This window comes from Apium graveolens, chromosome 5, assembly GCF_009905375.1.
Source record: "Apium graveolens cultivar Ventura chromosome 5, ASM990537v1, whole genome shotgun sequence".
Taxonomy (NCBI): Eukaryota; Viridiplantae; Streptophyta; class Magnoliopsida; order Apiales; family Apiaceae; genus Apium; species Apium graveolens.
The window spans coordinates 17,506,104-17,518,351 of NC_133651.1; the positions used below are offsets into that span (position 1 = coordinate 17,506,104).

The 12,248-nt window shown below is 36.2% G+C and overlaps 3 protein-coding genes across 3 annotated transcripts; 2 read left to right on the forward strand and 1 right to left on the reverse strand.

The window, feature by feature from the left end:
• The first annotated feature begins 1,238 nt into the window (after positions 1-1,238).
• LOC141661422 (AAA-ATPase At3g50940-like) lies at positions 1,239-2,894 on the forward strand. Its single transcript, XM_074468432.1, has 2 exons — positions 1,239-2,131; positions 2,322-2,894. Exon 2 carries the CDS (start codon positions 2,448-2,450, stop codon positions 2,847-2,849), a length of 402 nt encoding a protein of 133 aa, XP_074324533.1. The 5' UTR covers positions 1,239-2,131; positions 2,322-2,447; the 3' UTR covers positions 2,850-2,894.
• Positions 2,895-3,890: 996 nt separating this feature from the next.
• Positions 3,891-6,271, forward strand: LOC141723532 (AAA-ATPase At3g50940-like). Its single transcript, XM_074525359.1, has 2 exons — positions 3,891-5,020; positions 5,750-6,271. Exons 1-2 carry the CDS (start codon positions 3,998-4,000, stop codon positions 6,218-6,220), a joined length of 1,494 nt encoding a protein of 497 aa, XP_074381460.1. The 5' UTR covers positions 3,891-3,997; the 3' UTR covers positions 6,221-6,271.
• A 3,039-nt stretch (positions 6,272-9,310) lies between these two features.
• LOC141723534 (uncharacterized) lies at positions 9,311-12,074 on the reverse strand. The gene is made up of 2 exons (XM_074525361.1): positions 10,056-12,074; positions 9,311-9,729 (listed from the first exon to the last, which is right to left on the reverse strand). Exons 1-2 carry the CDS (start codon positions 11,191-11,193, stop codon positions 9,695-9,697), a joined length of 1,173 nt encoding a protein of 390 aa, XP_074381462.1. The 5' UTR covers positions 11,194-12,074; the 3' UTR covers positions 9,311-9,694.
• Between the last annotated feature and the right edge of the window lie 174 nt (positions 12,075-12,248).

Sequence of the window (12,248 nt, forward strand, 5' to 3'; positions counted from 1 at the left end):
TATTTTTTATTAAAACAATAAAATGGAATCATTTATACATTGTTATTATTAATTAATAAGGAAGCCATCTTTTAATGGATATTTTGGTTACACCCCTTTTCGGTTTTACAAACTTTTGGTTTCACCCATTTTTAAATCTTACTATAGCTCTAAATATACCATTTTTATTCTTTTTTTTATTCATATATGACTTATAATTCTATATGTAATATTTTACCTGTTTTTTGATTCTTATATACCACATATTTATATTATTTTTATATAACCGAAATCGTATATACATTATAATTTCTAGATTCATACCTACAGAATTCTATTTTAACACCAATTGCAAATTTATACATACATAATGAATATTTTATTAGAAAATTTTTGCAATCACAAACTATATAAAAACACAAATTCAGCTAACAATAAGAAATTTATATGCAAGTACTTAATAATATTGATTTAATTTTTTTTAAAATTATCCGTCAATCGTGTTGCTCATTACTTGATAAAGTTTTGATGTAAAATATTAATTATATCTTTTTGAATAACACATACATAATAACGTTGAGTTTGTTGTTCTAATAAGATTTGAGTTAATGAAAATTACATATAATTTAAAAAGAAAAATTGCAATAATCGTACAATTTTATTTATTATATATTTTAATAAAAATTTAAAATAAATTTTTAATATTTGATCTCTGCCCGTGCCACGAGTTATCTACTAGTACTGTATAAACAGATCTTTCTCCTCATTCAAGATGCATTATTTCTTGTCAATTTCTATCAGATTAATCACTCGTGCGTGGGATTTTCCGGCGAGGACTTTGTCCTCGTTGGTGGTTTATTAGTGATCTTCTTTTTGAACAACTCACAGTACAAACAGCGCGATTAAAAGTTAACTTCAGGTAAAAAATTATATGTATAACACCGTTCACTGTATTTGAACAAATTTCGAATATTTTTAGACGGCAATCTATATCTAAATTTTATGAGTCTGCATTCTACTTGTTGATTTACCTAGCCAAAACAATTAATTTACCTAATTTCCCCGATTCAAATACTATTCATTATATTTGACCAAATCTGAAATATTTTAATATCACACCCGATATTTTAATTCCATAAATTAAACAATATAAAACCAGTTATACGGGTGGTCCTTATTTACATAGCCAAACAATTGTTTTACTTAATTTGCCAATTTAAGTTGTGTTCCGTTGCTATGAGCTCAAATAGCTAGTCTCTTAAAAGTTACTTCTTATTGCAGGTTACGTCCAAGTTATCCTCAATTCGACAAGCTAGGATTACTTACCTTCTGAGATCCAAGATTTCATAAGTTCTGGCCTCAAAAAAGTAATAAGACGCTTCTCTAATGAAGTGACAATGGTGATCAACGAGTATGCTGGATATGAAAACAATGCAATCTAGGACGCTGCATTAGTCTACCTAGGATCTAAATTCGCTACCAACACACGTCGTATCAGAGTTACTAAACCGGAAGAAGAAAAAAGCTTCTCCCTCGGCATGGAGCATAATGAAGAGGTGATAGATATATTCAATGGTGTTCAATTTAAGTGGACTTGGTTGCGCCAAGACCTCCTCAACACTACAATATTCACCACAGTAAGTCGGAGAACCGGTAATTCCAGCTCAGTTTCCACTATAAACATACGGAACAAGTTCTTAATTGCTATTTACCATTAATCTTAAAACAAGCTAAAGTAATGAACCAAGTCAACAGAACTATAAAAATATTTACTATTGACACGGATGGCGATTACTGGGAGAATCAGTTAATCTCGATCATCCATCAACTTTTGAGACTCTTGCAATGGATGTAGAATTGAAGGAGACAGTGATTAGGGACTTAGATATGTTTGTGAAGAGGAGAGAGAAGTACAGGAAAATCGGAAAGGCTTGGAAAAGAGGGTATTTGTTGTACGGTCCACCTGGGATGATTTGGAGTTGACAGATTTGAAGTGTAACTCCGAGTTAAGGAAACTGTTGATCGAAACAGAGAATCGGTCAATTTTGGTTGTGGAGGATATTGATTGCAGCATTGAGTTGCATGAGAGGGCGAGTGCAGCTAAAGCAGATAAGCCAGCAGACAAAAAATCTAAGGCGAAAAATCAAGCAAGGTCAGTATTTTTCCGTAGTTTTTTCTTGTTCTTTACTGATTCATATTTAATTTATGTGATAGAAATTACAAGTGAGAAGTTTTGTGTATTTGTTCATGTACTATTGACTTGAAAACTATGTCAGTACTATGTCCAAAGATGGCACGGTTTGATTGAAAAAGGTTTCAGAATAATCGGTGTACGTGTGCAGGTAACACTATCAGGTTTTCTAAATTTCATAGATGGATTATGGTCAAGTTGTGGAGATGAAAGAATCATAGTATTTACAACAAATCACAAAGAGAAGCCGGACCCTGCATTGTTACGTCCTGGTCGAATGGATATGCACATTCACATGTCTTATTGTACTCCCTGTGGCTTCAGAATTCTAGCTAACAATTACCTTGACGTCAAAGATCACAAGCTTTTTGGAGAGATTGAGGATTTGATTCGAACTACTGAGGTGACTCCAGCTGAAGTAGCTGAACAGCTACTAAAGACCGATGATCCTGATGTCTCACTTGCTAGCCTAGTTAGTTTTCTTCACACAAAGAGAAAGGACAATGAAAAGGCCAAGAACAGGGCCAAGGAAAAGAAAGCAGCAGAAGAGGTGGCAGAATCAGTTTCACAGGAAGATGATGATGACAAGGACGATGACAACGATGATGAAAACGATGACAACGATAATGAAGACGATGACAATGACGATGAAGATGACCAAAAGGATGATCAGAATTAAGGAAAAGAGAACTTTCAGAAACCTTAAATACAGTATATTGGCTGTTTCTTTGGTTATTAAATTACTGCCTATTATTCAGTTATGTGCTACTACTGCGAACACCTTTTTATTTTTGATAATAACGTCTTTTACGACATCACCAGACTACAATGTAACTCAACAACCCCTTTACAGTTTGAAGCATACTTACAGGACATATGTCACGACTTCTGCATCTAATATAAGTACATTTTATGCCTGTTCCATGTCTTAGTGCCATCACACGCTTTCTTCTCCTTCGTATTCCATGTCTTAATGCCTTCACACGCTTCTTGCTCCATTGCTCACCCACATATTACGTTCATAGGCTACAAGAGGTTAAAATAAGATTATAAGCGTTATACCTCTTATATACATGTATCGTTCATGATTTCATCTCACACAAGTCCACAAACCTCTCATAGTAGTGGCAGAATCGGGATTTGTAACAACAACGATGAAAATGAATGATCAGTTATGACCAGTACTTTTGAATGCTAGTCGGGATTACAATCATATTTATTCCGATTCTTTAACCAAAAGCTAGAGATTTAAACATATTATCTACTTGAATTATCAGTTTAGTTGGGACTTTAGCGTAGTTTAGTTCTTGATTACGCTTTAAAATAATCTGCAGTTGCTGGAAGAATAAGTAGCAAGTGGGGGAGGAATCTCCTTTTCTTCTAATCTAAGCTAATCCCTCTAACACGACTACTGCCAAGCAGTTCCTTAATCTTTAAGCAGTTTCTAGAATAAGGGTTTAATTTTGTTTCCGAAGTTAAAAAACTACCAGATTATGTTTATCAGTACGTAATGAGAACTTCCTATAATTGAAATACAGCATATGTGATTGCTTTTCACGCACATGGTGATTTCTAAATTCACAATCGGAAAGAAATCAACACGCATTCAGCTCGTGCGAAGGTTCCTTAGACTCCAACTGAAATTTCCCTAGTCCACCAGTCAATGTTAAGATTGGTTTAAACAAACAAGACTCGTGTCTATAAAATACTAACGTTTAAACACCTTTTGGCTTTTTAGCTGTAACTACACAGCATAGTATATATTCAGACATTGATCATGTAGAGTTTATATAACCTGGCAAGCCACTCTACTTATTTACAAACATAATGTCTTCAACCGAATCCAAGATTGAAACAACCAAGGCAATCATATCCACCATCGGAACTATTGCTGCCACTGCTATGGTTGCACGTAGCATAGCCCGAGATCATGTGCCCCCTGAAATTCAAGATTACTTTTCTCTCGGCCTTCATAAGTTTTTTAGACGCTTTTCTAATCAACTTACTATGGTGATCGATGAGTACGAGGGAATCGAGAGCAATGAAATCTACGATGCTGCAGTGGTCTACCTAGGATCTAAAGTCTCTCCAAGCACGCGACGTCTAAAAGTTAATAAACCAGAATACGAAAGCAGCATCTCACTAGCCATGGAGCGTAATGAGGAGGTGGTAGATATGTTTGATGGAATTCAGTTTACGTGGACTTGGGTGTGCGAACGACAACAAGAATCAAATACTTACTACAATCATCACCATATGAGGTCATCTAGAGTGGAAGTCCGGTATTTCGAGCTCACTTTTCACTATAAAGACAAGGAACTAGCTGTTAATTCTTACTTGCCCTTCATCTTAAAAGAAGCCATACAGAAAAAACAAGAGACAAGAACTCTGAAGATTTTTACTATTAATGTGGAGGACAACTATTCATTGTCGGATTCTTGGCAATCAGTTGGTCTTGACCATCCATCAACTTTTGAGACACTTGCAATGGATGTTGAACTGAAGGAGACAGTGATGAAAGATTTGGAGAGGTTTGTGCAAAGGAGAGAAAAGTACAGGAAAATTGGAAAGGCATGGAAAAGAGGGTATCTGTTATATGGACCACCTGGGACCGGAAAATCTAGCCTAATTGCAGCAATGGCTAATTATTTGAAGTTTGATATTTACGATTTGGAGTTGACTGACCTGAAGCGTAACTCGGAGCTCAGAAAGCTGTTGATTGCAACAGCGAATAGGTCAATTTTGGTTGTGGAGGATATTGATTGTTCCATCGAGCTGCAAGAAAGGGTCAGTGCAGCTAAAGAAGTGCAGTCTGCAGACAAAGAATATGACCACGACGAAGCAAGCAAGGTCAGTCATTTTTCTAGTTTTGTTGAAATAATTTGTTTTTATGATAAACGTGTGACCATTTGTATATATTTCCAAGATAATTGACAAGAAAAGTATAGTTGTTCTGTTCTACATAGAGATGCACAAAAAGTCCGGGTCCGAAAATCTGGTCCGGCCCGATTCGGTCAAAACCCGGCCTGGGCTTCGGGCCTCGACGGACCCTATATTTTTAGGCAAAGCCCGGCCCGGCCCGGTTTAGACTTCGGGCCTCGACGGGCCCTATAACCGGGTCGGGGCTTTCGGGCCTCGACGAGCCCTATATTTTTAGACAAAGCCCGGCCCGGCCTGATTAAAAACCCGAAAAAGCCCGGTTATAATATGATTATTCTAATATATTTTCTTATATATTTATAAATTTACATTTACTATAAATATAAATAATACTTTAAACACATATATATTTACATATTTGTGATTAATAATATTATTTATATACTTCGTTACATAAATAATGGAAAAAAATATAATAAGTATATTATATATATTTGGATATCATTGTCATGAATATTTGGATATCATTGTTATCATAACGATGATATCATTGTTATGATAACAATGATAAAATATATTATAGAAACATGTTTATTTTTTGCGGAACTTAAATATTTTCAACGAAGTAATGTTTCTATACGATTTGATACAGTTTGATTAAGAAAGGTTTTAAAATCTTCGGTAAACATGCTTGTGCAGGTTACGCTATCAGGTTTTCTGAATTATATAGATGGACTATGGTCAAGCTGTGGAGACGAAAGAATCATAATATTTACTACAAATCACAAAGAGAAGCTAGACCCTGCCCTGTTACGCCCTGGTCGAATGGATATGCACATTCACATGTCTTATTGCACTCCGTGTGGCTTCAAACTTTTGGCCAACAATTACCTGGATGTTAAAGATCATAAGCTTTTTCCAGAGATTGAGGAGCTGATACGAACTACAGAGGTGACTCCTGCTGAAGTAGCTGAACAGCTGCTAAAGAGTGATGAACATGATGTCTCACTTGCTAGCCTTATATGTTTTCTTCACACAAAGAAAAGGGAAAATGAAGAGGCCAAGAAAGCAACAGAGGAGGTGGCTGCATCAGTTGCAGAGGCAGTAGATGATACTCAAAAAGGTGATCAGAATCAAGAAAGTGAGGAAATTCAGGAACCGCAAGTTTAGGCTATTAACTGTTTTCTAATTGTTCTTTGAGCTATAGTTGTTTTCTTGTTATTTGTTCTGTTCAAGCATTTTCTAGCTTGCTACGCTGCACGGTTTAACAAATTCAAAGCACTGCACTTAATTAAAGAATATAAAAATAATAACCACAGTAAAAATGAATTATCGTTTATTTTGAATGCTAGTCTGGGTTTAAAATAATATCTCTATAGAAATTTCAACTAAAAGATAGGATGTCAAATTTATAAATGTGAAATAACAATCACTAAGAAATAGCTATAGAACTTGATAAAGATAGATGAAATCTGAAGAAACAACTACATTATAATTGTTGTGAAGAAGATGATCAATACAATATAACTCTCATGTCTGTATAACTCACTCCTGTTCTCTCTGACTTGTTCTCTATATATTCTAATAACCAGTACATTTTTTTCAACTATATCGTAACAACTTTTGGTGCCATTTTTCTTCTTTTGTCAAACTATCTCTGACTACTTGTTTTTGGAGTTGGGCTGAATTGTGATATCCTGTTGGGCTTGTTGAGTATGTTGGGCTGCATACTCTGTAACATCCCCCCTCAAGTTAGGGGTGGAAAAATAATTGCAAACTCCTAACTTGGAGAGCAGAAATTGAAGTTGAATAGCAGAGAGTGCTTTTGTAAACAAGTCTGCAGGTTGATGCTTAGTAGACACATGAGCTGGAACAATAACACCCTCCTGCAATTTTTTCCGTACATAATGACAATCAATAGCTATATGCTTAGTGCGTTCATGGAACACGGGATTGGAGGCGATGTAAATTGCAGATTGATTATCACATAACAGTTGTGTAGGGGTTTTAATTGGAAGATGTAATTCAGAAAACAAAACCAATAACCAAGTAATTTCACACGAGGTATCAGCCATGGACCTATATTCGGCCTCAGCAGTAGACCTGGACACGGTTGGCTGCTTTTTACTTTTCCACGAGATTAAAGAAGAACCCAACATAACACAAAAACCAGTAACCGATCTTCTGGTGAGTTGACAACTCCCCCAATCAGCATCACAAAAAGTAGTCAGAGTAAAAGTACTCTGAGAAGACAAGAAGATGCCTTGGCCACATGAGTGATTAAGATATCTGAGAAGCCTGAAAACAGCTTGAAGATGCACAGGTTTGGGATGAGCCATGAATTGAGCTAAAGTTTGTACCGTGTAAGATATGTCTGGACGAGAGATGGTCAAATATATTAGACGACCAACCAGGCGTCTGTAGAGAGAGATGTCATCAATATCTTCAACTAACTGATCACAAAGAAGCTCATGATTCTGCTCTAGAGGAATATGAGAAACCTTACATCCCGGAAGGTTCATATCTTTAAGAAGATCAGTAGTGTACTTCTTTTGATGCAGATAAATCCCAGATGCAGACCGAGCAATCTCAATCCCAAGGAAGTATTTGGGATGACCCAAATCTTTAATCTTAAATTGAGTGGTCAAGAAATCTTTTACCTTGGTAAGAATGTTTGGATCATTACCCACCAACAACATATCATCAACGTACACAATGAGCACAGTGAGAGAGGATCCAGTACAGTATACAAATAAACTGTGATCACTGTGTGTTTTGACAAACCCAAAAGTAAGAAGAGTAGCTGAGAGTTTTTTGAACCACTCCCTTGGAGCTTGTTTGAGCCCATAAAGGGACTTAAGAAGCTTACAAACAAGTCTGACATTTGGATAAGAATTCAACAGAGTTTGAGAAGGAAAATATCCATCAGGTAGAGCCATGTAAACATCCTCAGCTAGATCTCCATGCAAGAATGCATTGGTAACATCTAGCTGAGTAATAGTCCAGTTGAACATAGCAGCTAGTGCAAGAACTAATCTGAGGGTAGTCATCTTTGCCACAGGAGCAAAGGTCTCAAAATAATCTAGTCCCTCTGTTTGAGTAAAGTCTTTTGCAACCAAGCGAGCCTTATACCTTTCCACTGTACCATCAGACTGATATTTGACCTTGTATAACCATTTACAACCAACAATTTTCTGCTTAGCAGGTAAAGACACAACCTGCCAGGTGTTATTGGCTTCTAAGGCATCAAGTTCAACATTCATAGCTAAACACCACTCAGGAGAAGCAAGAGCTTGTTTATAAGAGTAAGGTTCAGGAATTTTTGCAACAGTGGCCACAAAATGATTATATTCTGAAGAGAAATGATTAATAAGTTCTGCAGTTTGTGGTTCAACAGAGAAGACCACAGTACTAACAGATTTATTAAACATTGAGGGAAGATTAGTGTAATCAGAATATTTAAGAGATAAAACCTTGTTCCTAACAGGTCTGGAAATAATAGGAACAGGAGTGATGGTATTATGATCACTTACAGATGGAGTATCAGAAGAAGGAGTAGTCACAGGTGAAGGAATGTGATCTAAAGAAGAAGTAGATACTGATATAGAATCAGAATGATCAAACAAAGGGTCAAAATTTGCTGAATTAGAGGGAACAGGAAATAATTGGGAAACAGAAGACTCAATATACTTGAAGGGAAATTCAGTCTCAACAAAATGCACGTCCCTGGAGATAAAGACTTTTCTAGACTCAAGATCTAACACTTTAAAACATTTCTTAGCATAAGGATACCCCAGAAAGACTCTTTTAATTGATCTAGGGGCAAACTTGTCTTTAAACTGAGGAGTACTAGTGGCATAACACAAAGAACCAAAGATCCTAAGATCAATATAATCAGGAAGTTTATCATACAAAACTTCAAAAGGAGATTTTCCTTGAAGTAAGAGATTGGTGTTCTATTAATCAGATAGGTTGCAGTGAGAATACAATCCCCCCAAAAATGTAAAGGTAAACCAGAGTGGAATCTCAAAGCCCTAGCAGTATTCAATAGTTGTCTATGTTTTCTTTCTACCTTCCCATTCTTTTGGGGAGTGTATGTACAACTAGTTTGATGAAGAATACCCAGATTGGCCAAACAAATACTCAAAGATTTATTAACAAATTCAGAACCATTGTCAGATCTAAGTATTTTGACATTGCACTTAAAATGATTCTGAACATAAGTAAAGAACTGACACAAGAGAGTAGAAACTTGAGTTTTATCACTTAACAGAAACACCCAAGTAGCTCTTGATTTGTCATCCAACACTGTTAGAAACATGTTACAACTGCCTTGAGTTTTACAGTGATATGGACCCCAAAGGTCAACATGGACTAAGTCAAACAAAGAGTTGGATGTACTAGTACTATCAGAAAAAGGGAATCTAGACTGTTTTGCCAAATGACAGCTATCACAATTTGACAAAGTTTTCATATTACACCAAAAGGTAAGAGTTTAAGCATTGCAAGAGGGACATGCCCCAATCTTGCATGCAGTAAATCAACAGAAATAGTACTAAAAGCTGTATGAGTTGCAGTACTCGAGATAGATGACTGAGTCTGATATGCACTTGGACTGAACAAGTATATAGTCCATTAGAGAATTTACCAATCTCTACAGCCCTCATCCAAGTAGGGTCCTGTAAGAGACAAGTAGTAGGTGTGAAGGAAACAGTAGTTGTAGTATTAGCAACTAGTTTTGGAATAGAGAGTAGATTATAAGTAAAGCTAGGAACACAAAGAACTGAGTGCAAAGTAAGTTCTGGAGTAAGTTGAAAATCTCCAGTGTGAGTGACATTAACACATTGACCATTAGGTAGTTGTAAGCTAGCAGAACTGACTGTAACATTGTGTAACAGGTGCGTAGAGGTGGTAATATGATCAGTGGCTCCTAAGTCCAAAATCCACTGATCTGAAGTAATATTATCAGTGTTATGAGCAGTACAGGTCAGAAACTTAAATGTACCTGCAAATGGCACATTATTCACTGAGGAAGAAGTTGAAGTATCATAACTCTTCATTGTAGCCTGAACCATCCTGAGCAAGTGCTGATACTGATCATCAGTAAGACCAGTGCATTTGGCTGTAGCATCAGGAGAGATTGATTCTGTGTTCTGAGAAACATTCTGAGGGACATTGTTAGCTTTATTCTGAGAGTTTCTTGGCTTGGGTTTTGGTTTACCAAACAACCTGTGCCACTGTGGATAACCATGAAAGCAGAAACATGTATCTTTGCTATGTCCTTGCATATCACAAAACTCACATTGCATATTAGAATCAGATTTTCTGTTTGTAGGAATAGGTGTAGAGTCAGATTTCTTCTGAGAACCTGAATAATTGTTCTTCACATTCATAGCTAAGCTGTTACCAGTCATATAAGAAGACTGCTGAGTGTTTCTCTGGTTTTCCTCTTGAAGCAAGATATAATAACACTGACTCAATGAAGGAACTGGTTTCATTAGTAAGATCTGACCTCGCAGAGATGTGAATTGTTCACTTAACCCCATAAGAAACTGAGTCAGTTGCACTGTACTCTCATACTGATCATATTTTCCATTAACACCACATGTGCACAGTGCACAAGTGCATCTAGGTTTAGCAGAAAGACTCTCTAATTCATCATTAAGAGTCTTGAATTTAGTATAGTATGAAGCTATTGTAAGAGATCCTTGAGTAATTTGTGCAATTTCTTTACGCAAGTTAAACAGTTTAGGTAAATTGCTTTGAGAATAGCGAATTTCAAGATCTTTCCAAATAAGATGAGCAGAATTCATGTACACAATACTGTTACGAATATCCGTTGCTACAGAGTTCAAGATCCATGAAATTACCATGTGATTGCAGCGCATCCAATGTGCAGAGACAACATTGTTGAGAGCTGGCTTTGCATAATTTCCATCAACAAATCCAAGCTTCAACTTTGATGATAACGCAATCACCATTGATCGACTCCACTGTGAGTAGTTATGTTCATTCAGAACCACATTTGTGAGAAGCATCCCTGGATTATCTGAGGGATGAAGGTAGTAAGGATGATTACTATCAATTACAGTTGAAATCTGACTACTAGCAGCTGCAGCATATGTACGATCTGGTGTTGTCATTTTATCAAATAGTTTGTAGACACTATAACAAGAACATTCAACAGTGAATAAGAACTGATGAAAAACAAGATTTGTGAATGAAATCAACAAGATTTGCGGAAGGTTTTGTGTGATTGTGCTCTGATACCATGTCAAATTTATATATGTGAAATAACAATCACTAAGAAATAGCTATAGAACTTGATAAAGATAGATGAAATCTGAAGAAACAACTACATTATAATTGTTGTGAAGAAGATGATCAATACAATAACTCTCATATCTGTATAACTCACTCCTATTCTCTCTGACTTGTTCTCTATATATTCTAACAACCAGTACATTTTTTTCAACTATATCGTAACAACTTTTGGCGCCCTTTTTCTTCTTTTGTCAAACTATCTCTGACTACTTGTTTTTGGAGTTGGGCTGAATTGTGATATTTTGTTGGGCTTGTTGAGTATGTTGGGCTGCATACTCTGTAACAGAATTTTAAAATATTCTCTATCAAAATTTTCAGTTTAGTTGGGACTTTAGCCTAGTTTGGCTTTTATGCTGATGAAATAGTTGGTGGTCACTGAGACGCTGCCAGAAAAAGAAGCAAGTAGGGGAGGAGGGATCTCTTTTCCTTGTGTATAAGCTAATACCTCTTTTACGAGTACTGCCAAGCAGTTCCCTAATCTTCAGGCCCCTATTAACTTATAGAAAAAGGGTTTAATTTTGTTTTAAAAGTATAACCACTAGCTAGATTATGTTTATCAGCACGTAATTTCCTTGATAAGAACTTCAGTGCTATACTGGAAATACAGCAGATGTGATTGCTTTTCACTCACGCGGAGGTTCCAGATTATGTTTATCAGCACGTAATTTTCTTAATGTGTACTTCAGTACTGCATAGTTGAAATACAACACATGTGATTGCGTTTCCATCACACGGAGGTTTCTAGATTCACAATGGAAACCTCCATAGTACACGCATTAAACTCGTGCGAAGGTTCCTACAACTCCAACAGAAATTTCCCAAGTCCACCAAGTCAATGTCAAAAAAAACACAGGCAGATCTAACAATAAAGAAT

What these genes read in the sequence shown, in the direction of transcription:
- LOC141723534 (XM_074525361.1), bottom strand. Translation starts at nt 11,193, where the DNA reads ATGACAACACCAGATCGTACATATGCTGCAGCTGCTAGTAGTCAGATT. An exon ending in GAATAATGTGCCATTTGCAG is followed by an intron (nt 9,730 to 10,055) that starts GTACATTTAAGT and finishes TGTCTCTTACAG; the next exon opens with GACCCTACTTGGATGAGGGC.
- LOC141723532 (XM_074525359.1), top strand. Translation starts at nt 3,998, where the DNA reads ATGTCTTCAACCGAATCCAAGATTGAAACAACCAAGGCAATCATATCC. An exon ending in ACCACGACGAAGCAAGCAAG is followed by an intron (nt 5,021 to 5,749) that starts GTCAGTCATTTT and finishes ATGCTTGTGCAG; the next exon opens with GTTACGCTATCAGGTTTTCT.
- LOC141661422 (XM_074468432.1), top strand. Translation starts at nt 2,448, where the DNA reads ATGGATATGCACATTCACATGTCTTATTGTACTCCCTGTGGCTTCAGA.